General features: G+C 44.4%; 1 protein-coding gene across 1 annotated transcript in view; it reads right to left on the minus strand.

The window, feature by feature from the left end:
- The window catches only part of Jam3 (junctional adhesion molecule 3), a 52,533-nt gene extending 34,719 nt beyond the window's left edge, over positions 1 to 17,814 (minus strand). The window contains exon 1 of the mRNA XM_051156103.1: positions 17,651 to 17,814. Within this exon, the coding sequence (XP_051012060.1) occupies positions 17,651 to 17,726 (76 nt within the window). The 5' untranslated portion in view covers positions 17,727 to 17,814. The remainder of the gene's footprint in view (positions 1 to 17,650) is intronic.
- Between the last annotated feature and the right edge of the window lie 519 nt (positions 17,815 to 18,333).

The raw sequence follows: 18,333 nt of genomic DNA on the forward strand, positions 1-18,333 counted from the left end.
TCCTATTTTAAGGTGTTGTCCCATCCCAAGCTCTCAGTGAGGCATGAATGTCTAAGGCAAAGAAATGGGTTTCTGTAGTATATCCTACATAGAACCCTGTAAAGGCAGCGGCTGTAGCCCTTCCCCACAACCACGAGACACCCGTACACCCTTTTTAGGTAATCTAGAAACCATTCTGGGAAGTACCAATATGAGCATCCAACAAATGTTTAATAATATTAAGCCAAATTAAATGTTAGCATTTGGTGAGTTAGTTACTTTTCTTAATTAGTGAATCTAGGCACTGTCTAACAAAGGAGAGGCAAATCAAAATGTTTATCAGTGACCAACTGCACACTCCAACATTTCAAAGCTGTCACTCTGAAGTATGGGGTGACGGAGCCAGAAAAGAACCATTCTCTGTCTAAAGGAAAGCATATGAAGGTAAAAATACAAGCTGGGTTTTGGACAACAGGAATGAGGAGACTTCAAAGGGGCTGCCTGCCCTGGAATGAAAAGGGCAGCATCTTGAATCTAGTAATGACAAAATCAAGCAGAGCACAGGGAAGCTCATGTGCTTCAGTTCGCCTGAGAAGCCTTTCCTGTCCTCACACGGAAGACCTAGCTGGATTGGGAAGATAAAGACAGGGAAATAACAACAGCCCTTCCCATTTATCCTAAACTTGGAGCCCACTGAGTCAAGTCCAGTCCCCACATACATAAAAAAGGACTGATTCTTCCAAGTTGCCCTGTAATTTTATATACATGGCATGATATGCATGCATATATACAAAATAAATAAAATGCAATTTAACTTTTTAAAAGAGGAATTCTGATGTAAAAGTTTCAGACATATGGGCTGTCAGATCTGAACACATAGACTACAGAGACAGGAAGGACACAGCAGGCTCTTGAGTGTATAGATAAGGGTATGGCCCCAACACACAACAAGCAGCAGGTGAGCACTCTTCTTCACAGCTGCCTCTTAGCCCTGGTGCTGCCAAGGTAAGCCTGAACCCGAGCCGCTGGTCAAAAACACCAGTGCACCCGAGAGAAACTCATTTAATATAGTCATTAGCTCTATGAAAAATAAGAGTTCAGATACTGACTACCAACTACAGATGGTTGCCTTAGAAACTGGCTCTGGGACCATCACCAATACAAAAACCTGCAGATGCTGAAAGTCCTATCATTCGTTCATTTGGCTTATGTGTATGGGTGTTTTACCTGCATGTCTGCCTGTAGAACAAGTGTGTGGCTAGTGCCTCCAGAGGCCAGGAGAGGGCACTGGATCCCTTGGGATAGTTGTGAGCCACCATGTAGGAACCAAACTTGGGTCTTCTGGGAGAACAGCCAGGACTCTTTACCACTGAGCCATCAAATGCCTTATAAAACGGTATAGTGCCCATCCATTAGTATAGCTCTAAACCGCATTGACTGTGTGATGGACAGTGGTTAACACAAGCTCACAATTAGTCAGAGGGCAAAAAATAAATGTCTGACGCAAATGGGACATCTATATCATATCCCTTCCCAAGACTCGGGGTCCGTAGCCAAAGAGGGGTGGAGAGAGCCTAAGAGCCAGAGCTTGGGAGGACTGGAGCAAAACAGAGTCTGTGGACATGACAGGACCACTGGACCTATGAACTCCCAGCAGCTGTGGTTGCTTGCAGAAGAACTACTCCAGACCAAGCCCTCAACATTCCGGCAGGGATGGGGAGGGACTCAGAGCCCCCCATCCCTACCTGAGGAGCTCCTGGCAGCTCATGGCTTCTAGGGGGACAGAGTGAGTTTATTTTAAGGATGTGCCCTGGTACGCTGACCATGGGACTCAAGGCTCTTTCGTGTTGTAAATCCACAGGCTTAGCACCACGTTATATAACAACTCAATTATAAATCCAGAACCCTCAGTAGATTTACGAAGAAAAGCATCTTCAAAGCAAAGCATCTGAGGTCTTCAACACAGCAAGTAGCTCCAGAGATCCACAAAGATAAATGGCTTTGTTACACAACCGCCAGGGAAAGAGTCCCGCTCAGGACTGCACCGCCGCCAAGAGACTCCTCAGCTCAGAGCTTGAAAGCGCTCTGGAATCCAACGTTCAGAAGATGTGACGCGACCTTACAGAAGTGTTTGCTTAATGGTTCTAAACGCCCGGAGCCTGACATTTAGTTTCTTTCTGAGAACTAGCTGTACTCAACTTTTTGTCTGATTGATACAGAGTCTCATGAAGGACAGTCTGGCCTCAAACTCACTGTTGTAGCCAAGGACAACCCTGAACTCCTGATCGTCCTTCCTCTGTCTCCCAGTGCTGTGATCACAGGCGTGCACCACCACAGCTGGTTGCTATTTCTCTAGGACCCTCCTTTGTAACTTTTCTTGCTTATTTTCGAATGCATCCAGAATTTCTATACATTGAAGACTCAAGACCCGATGATAAAATGGAACTAAACAACAAATGGATACTCTATGTGTCGATTTTTGCCTTTATTAAAAAGCATAAACTGGGGAGTATAGAAAGTACAAATGAAAAGTACAAAAGAGTTCAACATAAGCCCTAAAGCTGTTAACTTTATTTGGCAAATGGATATTGGATTCCACAGACGCATTCTCTTGCACTCTCCACTGGTCTGGAATTCACAAGCTGTCACTACGCCACACATCACATCAAAGTTACTTTATGGCTCATAACAGCCAACTGAGTACTCCCAAAAACTCCAATCCAGCTGTTTCGCACTGCTTGAACATTTCTCCAGCATTTAAGAGCAAGGGAACATGGGGGTTTTAGGATGAATGGTAAGGGTTTCAGAGCGATGTGCAACAGATAAAACACTGAGCATTTGTCAAGTTCATTCATGAAGCTGGGTCTGAAGACTCCCCTCTACCACCTAATAGTCATATTATTTAAAGCTTGTTGCTCAGCTCAGTAGGCCTCAGCTGCCTCCCACTGAGCAGACTTACAAGCAGTGGTGCTCAGTGAGGATGCTGACACCACACCTGGAAACATCTAGAGTCATTTTGTCTTGGCATGTAGTAAGCAGATGCTTCTCAACCCTCTGCAGCATACCAGTAAATTGATTACACATTGAAAATGGTAAAGTCCTGCCTTACAGCATCTCTCTACTCTAAAATTCAACACCCTGTGTGTCTATGTGAGTAGATTGGTAAGGATTTGTCTATGGGTAGAATACAACAGAAAAGGATGAAACAAGTTGGATCAACAGGGTGAACCAGTGGCACAGCCCAGGTCTCCTGGTCATCAGCCCTGTTACTAAGTAACATGATTTTTATAAAACAGCTTCTGGCACAGAAGCCCAATGCAAGCAAACTGCATGGACAAGAGAAATTTTGTTTTATCTATCTAGGTCTACAACAACGCAGATTCCAAGATTCGCTGGCCAGTGCATTTCTCTAACGTAAGCAACAACTCATACTTCCAGACCCAAAAGGCTTCAACTAAAGATCTGAAATGAATATGAATATAATCTAGGAGAGAGATCGGAAAGGTCAGAATCTAAATGCACAGTGCCTTGGCTTAATGCCCATGCATGTAGCTCATTGTATCCTTGGGTGAACTTCACTGGGATAGGAGTTTGATTTTCTCTTATACTTTGCCCCTACATCCCACTCCAAAATAAATGTCCTTCACCCAAAAACTATGTAACAGAATATGAAAAAAACGATTAACTGAAAGATTATGGGAAAAATTAAAACCAACTAAAATTCCCAAGTACAAGCACACCACAAACATAGAGACAGGTCTAGCCGTGCATCCTTTTATGCCCTGGATTCCCACCAATTGTTTCTTTTAAGACAGAGTCTTGCTAGGCCATTTTAGAACTCACCATCCTCCTGCCTCAGTCTTCTGAGGGCTGGGATTATACATATGCACCACATATCCATTAAGGATATTTATTGAACCAGGTGTTCAGTCCTAGTGTAAACCCTGAGCTACAGTGGCAGCTCCTTTATTTCAAAAGAATTTCCACTACAATTTCTTGCTGTCAGTGTTTTATGGTTCAGGCAGGAAAAATGTCTCCCAGGCATAAGAGGTTTAATTTTTTTCTATAAATAATCTGGGACACACTTTTTGAAACTAAAGATGTCAGAGAAATTCCTTTCTTCTTTATTTACAAATTTATAATTAGACTAATGTTTTTGCAGAAAAAATTCAGGATAACAAATTGCATTTCGAACATAACATTTTTCCAGCATAGGAATTTGTTAAATTTTGCAACCTCCCACCAGGTGGTGGCAGCATACGCCATTAACCTCAGCATTAAGGAGGCAGAGGCAAGCTGATCTCTGAGTTCGAGGCCAGCTTGATTCACAGAGTGAATTCTAAGACAGCCAGGGCTACACAGAAAAACACTGTCTCAGAAAAACGATAGACAGACAGACAGACAGACAGACAGACAGACAGACAGACAGATAGAAATTGCAACTTCCCAAATCAAGTCCCCTTACCTGGGAAAAATACCTGTGGCTATTCTACCACCACCTATATAAAGAGAAGAACAACAGGAGAAAAGGAAAAATAAAGGAAAAATAGAAGTCTTGATTACAGCTAAACTATCTTTTCAAAACCAAGGACATATTGCCTAGGAAGTATCACTTTGTGTCCAGATAACTAAGAACCAAATGAACTGTGGCTTACATATGTAACTACAGTAACAGGAGTTGGTAACAGTAAATCTTCATCACTTAGTGCTGAAAAGCAAACTTTAAAAAGCGCTTGTGGTCTTGCCAGGAGCTCTGCTTATGTTGCACATGGACATTAATTTATTATTTATTAATCCACTTACTTTTTTGAGACAGGGCATTGTAATGTAGCACAGATGTAATACTTACTACATAGCCTGGGCTGGGTGAGGGCCACCATACTAAATTATTTCATCTTAACTGTAGCACACTAATAAGTTATTTTTTTACTACCATTAAGTACTTTGATGGGACCTTTATACTGCCAGTATTTTGTAAAATAACCCTAAAGAGGTATGTATGCATTACTACTGGTTTCTAGATAAGGAAAGTGACTTAGAGCGGACACAGCAGGAGTGAGATTCAAAGCCAGATTTAGCTTACGCTTGCTCTGATAAAGAGGTCTATGGAAGAGAAGGAGATTGCCTCACACTAAAGTTCTACCAAGAGACTGCACAAAGATGCCATAAAGCTAGTGTTGTGAAGAGAGCTGAAAAGGAACCAGAAGAAAGGTGATGTCCTGCAGTGCGCTGGGTCAGCTGTGGAGACAGAACTGGAGGACACCAACTCGGCGGTGACTCAGAGGACAGTGAGACTCCACAGAACTTGAGGGCACTCTACTCACTCAGGCTTTTCCAACAGAAAACCAACTATTACACCTACATTATCAGTTTCTCCCTACTATATTGCCATATGCTCACAACGGTTCTCCAGCACCCAGCTTCATCTCTCAGCTCCTCTTTGGGAAGGCAGGACACAGACATGAAAAGAAGGGTACCACAATAGCATCCAGAAAGCTAAACCTAGTCATTTTCCCTTATAGGGTAGTTACATAGGACATCAAGGCTTTACAACAAAGCAGGTCACATGGTCCTCCCATTGCAAATAACGGAAAATGCAGTAAGCCATAAGGCTAAAAACTGGTGTCGTAACCACACACTTCAGCTTTGGACATCGAGAAATCAATCAGACCTATCAGGAATCTCTCTCCTGCCTAGCTTCACAGTACCAGAAGGTACTAAGTGAACTACTGGGGAGAAAGTACCTCAGTGGTCTTTCTTACCCAGTGCTGGGTCTTGCACACTACTATACCAGGCAAGATATGGCAATGTGTACAATGGTGGCATGACTGTTATGAAGTAACTAACACTGTTCTGACTGGATCTGAGGTCTGCTCCACAGAAGGGAATTTCATGCTTTGGCACATAATCCTGGTTACAAGCCCATGGGAAGGTCAGAGAAACTACGGTAGAAGCCCAAAGGGTTAATTTGTTCAAATGTAATGTCATCCAACTGTCTTTAGTATTTGTGGTTAAACTCAGGCCAGGGCTGCTCCCAAACTTGGTCAGAGAAGCTTCTTTCTGTACTAGGAAGCAGTCATTGGATAGATGCATGATTGTCAACGTGCTGAGACTAAGAACTGAGTGCTCAGTCCTCAATGGGACATCTTTATCACACACCATCCCACCCCACACCACCACCACCCAGTCTCTGGCACCCAGGAAGTAGAGTCGGAGGGTGGGAAGGGTCCCACGAAATGCTTGACTTGACTTGGCTGTCACACTCATCACCTCACAGCATTAATTGTTAGCTGTGAAAGACTTGTACAGGATCAGTCCAGCCAAAATCCTAGGATACATGACGTACTCCCTAGGAACCACCCCTTACTGAGCACCTGTCGGCCGTGAGCTGCTGGGAAAGGAAAACCAGTCTTTTTTCAATATGTAGCCACTGATAGATTTCCTGTGCTTCAATGCATAGCCCCACTATGCACATGCATGGGCAGCACCCACAGAACTTAGTGGCCTACCAAAAACAAAAAACAAACAAACAAAAGAAGCAGGGTGTGGTGGCATATGCCTATAATCCCATCACTCAGGGAGGCAGAGGCAGGCCGATTGCTGTCAGTTTTAGGCCAGCCTAATCTACAAAGTAAGGTCAGGACAGCCAAGGCTATACAGAGAAACCCTATCTCAAAAACAAGCAAGCCAGAAAGAAAGAAACAAAGAAACAAAGAAAGAAAGAAAGAAAGAAAGAAAGGAGGGAGGGAGGGACACAGACAGCTTTTAGGGGGCTTTGTTGGGAAAGCTGGGGAAAACAGAGGAGTGGAATAATCATGCTTCACGGTTTACATGTATGACTCTCTTGAGAAATAAAGTATTAATTTCTAATGGTATCTTCCAGCCTGAGCTAATTTTCTTCCTCGAAGTCTCTTTAAAAGCTTTAAAAAACGTGTGAGCTAAAAGGTGCTGCTCACACGTAAGAATAGAAGCAACCAAGTCCTAACAGATCTTATTTACTTCACACGTAGCAACCACACTTGACAAAGAGACGCACAGAGACTAAACTCTGTGAGGTTGAGAAGGCAGAGCACAAAGTACATACGCCAGCAGTCCCGAGTCTGACCTCAGCAAGCAGCTCACAAGCACAGACAACTCCAGTTCCCGGAGGCTCTGACACCCTCCTCTGGCCTCAGTAGGCACTAGTCACACATGTGATACACACATGCATACAGGCACACGTGCACATACACATTAAATTTAAGTAAGTGAATAAATACAGCCAAACAATGTATAGCCAAACCAAAGAGAGCAAAAGAGGAAATGCCCTATCTGATGGCAAGTGTAAGGCGGAAGCACTTGGAGATTAGGAAGCACGCCTGTGGCCTCAGTGTGTCCATTTCCTTCTCCCCCTCCTTCCCTGACCCCCTCTCTTCCTTCTGGATACACTTCCTGGCCTTAATGACTCATGACATTAGCTGAACTGCTCTGCCACACTCCTTGATGACACATGGACTGCAAGTTCTGAAACAGCGAGCCCAGCAAACCCTTCCTCCTTTTTACAGTTTCAACACTGTCAGGGTAACAAACACTAACATGCTAAGGAATTCAATCAAGTTAAGAATGCAACCCCAGCGAGCATGGTGGCACACTCGGGAGGCAGAGGCAGGCGGATCACTGTGAGTTCGAGACCAGCCTGCTCTTCAAAGTAGTCCATGACAGCCAAGGCTACACAAAGAAACTCTTGTTTTGAAAAAACCAAAAGGAGACGCGGAGTTGGGGGGGGGGGGGGCCTTGATGGCACACACCTTTAATCCAGCACTTAAGAAGGCTGAGGCAGGCAGATCTCTGTGAGTTCAAGACCAGCCTGGTCTACAAAGCTAGTCCAGGACAGTCAAGGCTACACAGAGAAACCCTGTCCCAAAAAATCCAACCTATCAAACAAAAAACTCAAAAGCAACAACAACAAAAAAGACTGCAACCCAACCAATTAGCTATGCCTCTTTGATTCTTGGTAAATTAGAGCAGTAACTCCAGAAATACTAGATCCAGTAAATAAGAGAGATGTAAAAGGGGGTGGGGGGTATTTTTTAAATGCTGCAGCTTTGACGGTGAGCTTTTCCAACCTTTCATGGCAAGCTCCAAGTGAAGCTTACCTGGCTCCATGCCACATCTAAATTTCTGGGGGAAGAAGAATTTTCTGTTGAAGTTTTAAACACTCTCAAATGCAATTATAAAGAATGAATATATACTAGTTCAGTTAATCAGTTTAAAAACCCTGCTGTTTGCCTGGAAAAACCTTTCTTTGGATCTAACATTCAAAACTAAAAGTCACTATATAATAGCAAAGGGAAAGAATCACATATTTTGGCAGCAGTGTAAGAGAAGAGGTGCGATTTTAATTACTTTCAGATTATTTGGATTAAAACCAGTATTGTTTCCCTGAGATCCAAATAGGAATTACATGAACATCTGGAAAGCATCTAGAATGTTCAATACCCACAATGCAGTGCTCCTTCCATCACCCAGGAAGTGTGTGCATATAAACAGGGTGCACTGGGTAGCTAGCACCTGACTCTTCAAGCTAACATTCACCCTGTACAAGCAAGAAGCTCAGATTTCAGCTGGAAGCTCCAGGTCATCTTTGTCCCTGGCCTCTGGATGTCTGACTCACAGCTGTTACTGCAGTGTCTGCCACTTTGGGTCACTGTAACTCTCTCATCTACATTGCTCTGTCTTGGATGACAGATGAAAGTCAGAAATTACAATCACAGGACTAAGCAGAAGGCTAAAGCTACAGAACCCCAACCTTAGAACTCTCTTCCCAGGGACAGCACGCCATCCTGGAAGTGTGTAAACTGTAGCAGGTTTTTTTACAAATATATTTGAATTACAAAAGCATTATTTGCATAACAAACATTAAAAGAAATGTGTGTAGCTTGGAACAGAAGTTCATCAAAAGAGAAAACAAGGAAAATAGGGCTTTCCAGAAATACAGTGCACCGTAACAGTGAGATCTTCACAAACTAGGCAGGGTCTGGACAGGCAGTGGGGACACAGTAAAAGGACAGAAATAGCTTGGGCTAAAGCAGATAGCAGAGTGGGGGGCACTGAGGCACATGCTCATACTTTAGGATTTCAGGGTTCACTGTGTCCTTAAGCAAAAGGGAACAAACGAAAGCAGAGCCTAACATTTTCTTTTCTTTTTCTTTTTTTTTTTTTTTAACATTTTCAAATTATGCCAGGGATCCTGCAAGGGACAACAGTTATCCCAGAGGGTCGCAGCTGACATTGAAAGCCTGCTCTCAAAAAAACAAAAACAAAAACAGAAAGAAAAACAAAAAATCATCCTTGAGTTAGGCATAGCTGTCACAGATGAACATATTTCTTAGAAGCAAAAAAGCAAGTCCCTACATGTCAAAGTCACCTAAGACTTTAGGTATTTTTAATGTCAGATATGGAAAATGAGACAGCTGTGCATACATACTAAAACTTGTCTGTTTGTTGACTGGGACAGGATCTCAACCTACAGCTAAACTGTTATAGTTTACACACTTCCAGGATGGCGTGCTGTCCCTGGGGAGGGAGTGCAGGTAACACTGCTCTAAGGTTGGCGCTCTGTAGCTTTAGTCATAAAGTCGTATCTCATCCTGTAGCCCAAACTGGGCTCAAACTCAAATCCCTCCTGTGTAAAGGGCCTGAATGCCGGGTATGGTTACAGTTCAGCTGTTGAGAGTTTAAGGGTACAGAGGCTATAGTGTGCCTAGACTACAGTGTTAGACATCATTCCACCCTTCTTTAGGCCTTTCATTCTTTCTGTCCTGAGCCTTGGAAAGAGCACTGCAGATGTCTCACCTAGGGTATGGCTCTTTTATTTATTGTGACGTTGGGACAGGCCTTGGATTCCGTATCTAAAATTCAGTACCCACAAATAAAAATGACTGCTGAGGCTGGTTAAGATAGCTCAAGTTCGTGTCCTCCTAAAGTGTATGGTGAAACCTTAATCCTTAATAGATGGTCTTAGGTACAGGCTTTAAACAGCAGCTAGGTCCTGCGGGTAGGACCCCATGAGGGACAGCTCCACTTACAAGAAGAGGCATCAGGTCGGGCGGTGGTGCACACCTTTAATCCCAGCACTCCAGAGGCAGAGGCAGGCATACTTCTGAGTTCAAGGCCAGCCTGGCCTACAAAGCGAGTTCCAGGACAGCTCAAGCTACATAGAGAAACTCTGTCTTGAAAAAACAAAAACAAAAACAAAAAAAAGAGGAGGAGGAGGAGGTATCAAAGCTTTCTCTCCTTCTCCACTATGTGAAAAGACAGTTGACATCTACAGCCTAGGAAGAAGGCATCACTAGGAACCGGACCTGCAAGCAACCTTCAGCAGAGACTCCAGAACAGTGAAACGCAGACGCCTATGGCTAATCCCAAGTGCTGGGATTACACGCGTGCGCCACCATACCCAGCTTCAGATGTCTATGGCTTAATGCACTTGGTTTATGATATTATGTTATAGCAGTCTGAACTCACTATGATCTATTATCCAGTACAATCTATCCAATGTCTGGCACACAGCATTCAACAGCTGCTATTATTTATTTATCATAATAACCCAGTCTACACCACATACACTCCCAGGTACGTCCCTGTATACACTATTTCCTCCACGTTACTGTCTTTCAACATCTCTACTCACCCTAAATTTGCACTTATGTAAATCAAAGTTATCCCTAAGAAAGCCGAGTATAATCCCTGAATACCAGAGGCTGAGGCAGGAGATTCGGTCAGTAAAGTCAAGCAAGCATGGAGACCTCAGTGGACTTCCCAAAACCACGTGAAAGGTCAGACAGCACAGCACAAGCTACAATCCTGGAGCTGGAGAGGTGGTGACAGGAAGCCCCGGGCCTTGCTGTTCACCCTGCCAAGTGGAATCCGTCAAGTTCCAGGGTCAGCAAGAGACTGTGTCTCAAAAAATAAGATAGAAAGCAACTTAGGAAGTCACTTGACATCAGTCTCTGGCATTATAGGAGCATACACACACATACACACACACACACACACACACACACACACACACACACACACACACGGGGAGAGGGGATGGAGAGAGAGTGTGTGTGTGTGTGTGTGTTACAGGCAAACCTGAGCAACATATGAAAAAAACAAAACAAAACAAGCAAATAAACAACAACAGAACTGTAGAAATGCTTTAGTGAAAACCTAGGCCAAAGAAAGAGAAGCAGCTGTCTGAGGGGTTGTTACATCCTCCACAAGCTTGTAGACAGCTGCAAGGCTGCACCTCATTCTAAAGACAGGGTCGTCCACACGGGGCAGGAAGAAATCATGGACCACTCGGGCGGGCACACAACTCTCTGCTTCGCGTGAAGTCCACCTGCCCTCCTTATTCTCATCATCCAAGAGAATCATTCTCCGTGGCTCTGCGGCCGGCTGGCACAGAATGGCGCTCCAAGTGCAGCAGCAAGCCAAGCAATGGCTTGGGTTCTTTTGTTTGTTCCTAATGAATGGGGGCAGGGCAGGTACTCTGAGCAGCTTTCAGTCACCCTTAACCATTTGTTGACACACACCACAGCTGTTCTCCTACCCAAAGCCAAAGGCAATTCATCTCACAAAGAATACATGAGCAAACAACTCAACTCCAAGGACATTCCTCCTCCATCCAATTCAGCTGCTGCGAGGAGGCTAGCAAAAGGCAGAGGGAACACATTCTTAAATAAATCCCTTTTCTGACATTAAGCCTAAAAATCCAAGACTATAGCTATGGGAAATCAAAACAAAATGCAACTTTTTTTATACAAACAAAAACAAAAACAAACAAATCAACCAAAAACCCTCATTAAAGAAGACTTCAAAAATAGAGAAAAAAAAAAAAAAAAAAAATCAAGGGCAGAGGACAACCAGCCCTGACCTCTGCTATTTGGAAGCACACCCATCAATGTTTTGTACATTTCCCCTGGCGCTATACATTACTGAATTACAAACTGTACTGGGTGCAGCTTGTGTCCTTTAAGTGCATCGTAAGCATTTCTCCACTTTTTCTTAACTTTGCTGCTACACAGAGTAGATGACAGAAAATACCATTTCCTTCCATGACAACCACTACAGTAAAAACTGAGACTCCCCTGAAGTCCCTGCAGCCACTGAACTAAAATAAGTTACACTAAAAATGCCTAGACACACAGAGTGGTTAAAAATGTTAACTGGCTTTCAAGTGACAAAGACAGACAGGCAACACTTACTAGAGCCATTTCTGTTCTGGGTCAGTTTCTTTTTCTTTTCTTGTTTCTTTTTCTTTTTTTTTTTTTTTAAGTTTTTTTAGTTTTTCCAGACAGGGTTTCTCTGTGTAGCCTTGGCTGTCCTGGACTCAATTTGTAGACCAGGCTGCCCTTGAATTCACAGAGATCTGCCTGCCCAGTTTCTTTTTTTAACATCACTGATAATATGCATTGTACTCAAAACAACACCCAAATCCCAGTGTGAGTCATACACATATGCAGGTCTTCAAGGGCTGGGATTCCTCATTGTATATCCCTACTGTGGAGAATAGTACCTTACATAAAACATAGGCATTTAAAAATGGTTGTTGGGACAGCCGGGCGTGGTGGCGCACGCCTTTAATCCCAGCACTTGGGAGGCAGAGGCAGGCGGATTGCTGTGAGTTCGAGGCCAGCCTGGTCTACAAAGTGAGTCCAGTATGGCCAAGGCTACACAGAGAAACCCTGTCTCGAAAAACCAAAAAAAAATGGTTGTTGGAATGAAATGAACTGCAGACTAAGATATATGGTTATTCAGAGACGGGAAAGATTAGTGTGAGTTGAAGTTACCAGACACAACAAACAGTATGACTGGCAGAATTTGATTTTAACAATAACTGTAGAAACAGGGTGACCCAAGGAAGTACTGGGATGCTCTACAAATGAAAGGCATAAGGAGGCTGGAAAGAGAGCTAAGCATTTAAGGATACTTGTTACCCTTGCAGAGGACCCAGCTCTGGTCCCAGCACCCAGTAACTCACAGCTGCCTGTTAAAGCCAGTTCTGGGAGATCTGACACACTCTTCTGGCCACTCTGGGTATATGATGCCTGTAAAACAGGCAACCATTCATATAGATAAAATAAAGTTATGGTGACTGGGGAGATGGCTCTGTGGTTAGGAGCACTGGTTTTCTTCCAAAAGCCCTGGGTTCAACTCCTAGTATTCACCCGGCAGCTCACAAGTATCTGTAACTCCAGTCTCAGGGAATCTGGTGCCTTATTCTGGCCTTCTTGTGCACTGCACACACATGTGGCACAGACAAACATGCAGGCAAAACATCTGTACATATCTGTGATGCTGGTTTGAATGAGAATGGTCCCTATAGCTCATGTATTTAAATGCTTGGGACCCAGTTGGTCAAACTGTTTGGGAAGGATTGGGAGATGTGACCTGGTTGGAGGAAGTGTGTCACTGGTGGTGGCTTTTGAGTTTCAAAAGCCCATTTCACTCCCAATTAGCTCTCTCCTTCTGTTCTCTCCCTGTCTCCCTCTGTCCTTTTTACGGATTCAGATTTAAGCTTTGAGTTATTGCTCCAGTGTGAAGCACACCTATCTGAGACTCCCCATGACCCCCAACATGATAGCCATGGACTCTAAGCCTCCAGGACTGTGAGCCCCGAATTAAATGTTTTGTTTTATAAGTTGCCTTGCTCATGCTGTTTTGTCACAGCAACTGAAAAGTAACTAAGATGACAAAAAATAAAATATTTACTTGAAAAATAAACTTTTAGAAATAAAAAAAAAAAAAGATATAAAAGTGAAGAATCTTCCTTATAGCTTGAAGACCAAAGTAGCACTCCAAGTTCAGTGATGAGGATGAAACACAATACAGAGCACATAATCAATACCATCAAGAGGCAAGAAACCCAAAACACCACAACAGGAAAACTCACTGCTTCCTGGGGCATCAGAAACAGGGCTATATTGGTGCATCATGGCAAGCAGCAAAGACACGGTAAGTTACTGCTATGGCTCCCACACAATGGATAGTGCGCCCTTGCTAATCTGAGTGTAAAAGAACGTGCTCACCCAACTTAACTTCTGGATCTCTTCATATGCCAGGGAAGATACATGCATACAGGGCATGGGCAAAGATTTAAAATTTGCACTCAACCCTGATGCCATTGCACTCACAGACCTAAATCAAAACACCTTAAGAGAGAATCTGCCTCCCCTCGCTAGGATGCCCTCCTCGGCCGACTGCACATTCTAACCTCACTCATACTCACACATATTTTCTTTTGTCGCCCCACTTGTGCTTTGAAAGAATTCAAAGGACTTAGGAAGAAGGCATTTGTTAACACCGCGTCTCTAACAGCTGCTAGCTGGATGTCCTATATCCATAGTGTTCTATTACAACATATAATGAGAAAGCATGTTGGTGCATCTGTTTCCTTACAGAAAACCGACTCGTTGCTATCCCTTGGGGCTGCCTTGAGAGCAACATCCAGAGTCCGGGAGATGGATCGCTGTGACTCTGAGCTTAAGACTGCAGTTATTTAATGGCTAAGACCAGGCAGTCTCCTCAGCCTGTAGCAAATAAGCCATTTGGAGAGGAACAGCTGATCCAAGTAGTTCATGTTTTAGGATCAGGTGTCCTTTGTTCTTCTTAAAGTCCACATGCAACCCCGATGATGACGTAACAAGCAAGTCATCTAAAGGAATTAAAAATGCCCTAAAAGGGCTGGAGCTGTATATTCAAGGCCCTGAGTTCAAGCCCCAGTATCTCAGTCTATCAATCAATTATGTAGGCCACCCTAAAACATGTTTCAGGAGCCCCCCCCAAAAAATAAACAAACAGATCTGGAATATCTGGTTAGAAAACTCTCCATTTCACATTGCAAACTGTCTTCTTGCTCAAGTTCTAGATGCAGGCTTCGCTCTGGTACACTGAAAATTCTGGAAAGTTACTGAATTGCTGCGTAATCACAGAAAAAAGGAGATGAGCCGTAACATCTGTAAAACTGGATCACACCCGTCACCAATGCCACAAAGGAAGACTATACGTGCAGACAGACAAAGACTTCCGAGTTTAAGATGCTTGAGGTACTGCCTCAAGTGCCTTTCCTCTGCATGCCTGTGTTTCTTCATATACAAAACAGGAACTACAATAAGATATTCTTAAGCTATCAAAATTAAATGACTTAATCCAAATTAAGTTGTTGTAACAGATGCCAGCAAAGGGTAAATACATGAAATGTTTGCTGTGTTAGAAACTTTTTTTTTTTTTAATTTTTGAAATAGGGTCTCACTCACTGCATAGCCTTGGCATGCCTTGAATTTGCCATGTAGCCTAGGCTAGACTTGAACTGGCAGTGATCCCCCTGCCTCCACTCCTCAAGCTCTGGGGTTACAGGCATGGATCACCATATCCAATTTGGAACTAGTAATTTGTTGTTGCAGGGTCTCACTCTACCCCAGGGGGATCTGGAACTCACTATGTATCCCAGGCTGGCTTAAAACTCACACTGACTCTGCTGCCTCAGCCTCCACAGTGCTAGGATTATAAGCATGAGTCACAGCAGGCAGGAGCTAGCTTTTTTTTTTTTTTTTTCTTCTTTAAGTGAAAACAGCGCATAGTGATACCAACTGAAAAGGATAGCCCTAAAAATTAAAAAGGTACAGTTTTCACCTGTGGAGATGTCGGGTTTTTTTTTAAAGGTTTATTTTATTTTTAACGTATGTGGGAAGGAGATATTTTGTGCATGCATGAGTGCTGGTGCCTGCAGAGGTCATAAGACTGTCAGACAGCCTGAGGCTGGAGCTGCAGGCTGTTTGAGCCACCGATCTGGATGCTGTGAACAGAAGTTGGGTCCTCTGCCAGAGTAAACTGTCAATCAAAGAGCCTCTCTCCAAACCTCAGAACTACAGCTCTAAGGTAGACGTGAGCTAAAAGCCATACAACTAAAAGCACCTTACTTTAGGAAGAAAGCTACAGCTTTCAACAATACATCCTAGCACCATCATTGCCATCAGTCCAAGGCTGCAAATATGGATTGCACTCCCTAAGTCGCGCAAGCAAATCCCATCCCTTGACAGCAAATCAGCCCCTCCTGAGGGGCAAAAGCAGAGACAGGACTATATGGAGGCCTGGAGCTGAAGAGATGGCTCAGAGGTTAAGAGCACTGTCTGCTCTTCCAGAGGTCCTGAGTTCAATTCCGAACAACCACACGGTGGCTCACAACCACCTATACCCTCTAATGCCCTCCTCTGGCATGCAGGCGTTCATGCAGCTAGAACATGCATATAAACAAATAAAATAAAATAAAAAAGAAAGAGTATATGGAGGCCTTAGCATGTTGGGCTTTTACTAACAAATCAAGCAATTCATCCCCAACATCAACTGCAAAAATGTTTCTCCAATAAAAACTGCAGACTTTCATGCGAGCAAATCTCTTCAACAATAGGGAGTTGTTCTGGTCTGTGAATAGAACAATGCCGTGTGAGCAGCACAGTGGGCGCTGGACATTGCTGACACTCCTGTCTCCTGGCTAGCCTCTGGCCAATCTCTAGCTCCCAACTGCATTTGGTTTTGAAATAACTTTCAGGCAAAATATATGGTCACCCGGTAGCTAAGCCTCATCCTTAGCACAGAGGCTTCTGCACCAGGGCCCCCTCTTTTTACTACCACCACTCTGGGCACCCCACTAGTATAAGCCTCAAACACAAAAACACTTTGTTTTCTTGTCTGGACACACACACACAAAACAGTGCTTTGGTGTTTAGATTTGTATTTTTGGGGAAAACATCACGGGTGGCAAGGAACAAATGACCCAAGGGTTGAAGAGTGCATGGTCCGGGTTGGGTTACTTTTGAGTAAGGAGCGGTGCCTTATGCAACCTTAAGTTTGGCACTACTTATTCGGAAGGTAGTCTTGAAAGAAAAAAAAAAAAAAAGGGACTATTAATTAGCCTCTGAAAATGGGTTTCACAAACCTACTTCCCAGAGTTGTTTTAAGGACTGAGATAATGGCTTCAAAGTGTCCGTGGTATTTATAGAAAGTAGCAGCAAAGTAAACTCAACAATGCGTTTGCCCAACTGACCAGGGAACTTCTGTCTCCCAGGAATTCCACTGGAAAGAAATGAGTAAAACTTCCAAGGTTAGCAGTGTATCGGGATCAAAAATGACCCAGATGCCATTTGGGGGTAAGGGTCTCCTCCACCACGCTGCAACAAAGGGACTCATCCCTGGACAATTCCATCTCTGCGCAAGGATGGCCGGCCAGGGCTAGTCCAGCTTCTTTGTTGACCCCAGCAGCTCCCGGGAGGACAGGCCTCTCACGGAGCTCCGCTAGGCTGGAGCTTCCCAAGCTGCTCTTGGTCCACGACTTCTCGGCACCGCGCTGCTGATGGAGGGTTTTCTCCTGCAAGTTTTCGAGCCCGCGAAGCAGCTGCCACGGTCCTACCAGAAGGCCGTGTCCCTGTCCCGGACCAGCCGCATCCACGGGGGTCAGCCGGAGACCCGACCCCCTCAGCCCGCTGAGCCGCACCCGCCACGCTCCCGCAGAGGCCACCCCTCAGCGCCTCGGCCGGACCTGAGAGTCCTGGGCGCCGAAAACCGCTATTCCACTGCGGGCCGGGCCGCTCAGTTCCCCCCATCGCCACAGACCACGCTTCCCGGCGGCACAGAAGCGTCAACTCACCCCTGAAGAGGAGCAACAGGAAGAAGTCCGGCAGCCGCGCGCACAGCCGAAGTCGCAGCCGCCGGCTCAGCGCCATGTCGAGGGGAATCTGAGGGGCTCAGGCTTGCAGCGGAGAGCCCGCGTCGTGCGCATGCGCCTTGCCTGCTTGGACCCTGCGACCCGCCTCCAGTTTCCATAGCGACCACACGGCCCTCAGAGCCGGCACCATAGTGACCGAGGAAGCTCAAGTCTGGTTGCTATGGATGCAAGGATGCTATAGGCTTGCAGGTGATAGCCCTGTCAATGAATTTAGAGGGAGAAGGATTAAAAAGCATGTCTGGGAGGGAAGCGGGGTGCTTTTACGAAGCTGTAGATTATCACTACTGATATAAAAAGGATTACTTCGTTAAAATTTAGGAAATGATGGGACTGGAGAGTTGGTGCGGCAGTTAAGAGCACCTGTTGCTCTTGCAGAGGACCCAAATTCCATTCCCAGCACCCATATTATGGCTCACAACCATCTGTAATTACAGTTCCAGGCGATCTGCTACCGTCTTCTGGCCGCTGAGTGCACTAAACATGTATATAGTGCACATATATACATGCAGGCAAAACACTCATATACATGAAATAAAATAAGTCATTATTTTATTTTTAGGACATGGGTATTATTTTACAAGTAAAGATGATTACCAGATAAATGT

This window comes from Acomys russatus, chromosome 14 (genome assembly GCF_903995435.1).
Source record: "Acomys russatus chromosome 14, mAcoRus1.1, whole genome shotgun sequence".
Classification (NCBI taxonomy): Eukaryota; Metazoa; Chordata; class Mammalia; order Rodentia; family Muridae; genus Acomys; species Acomys russatus.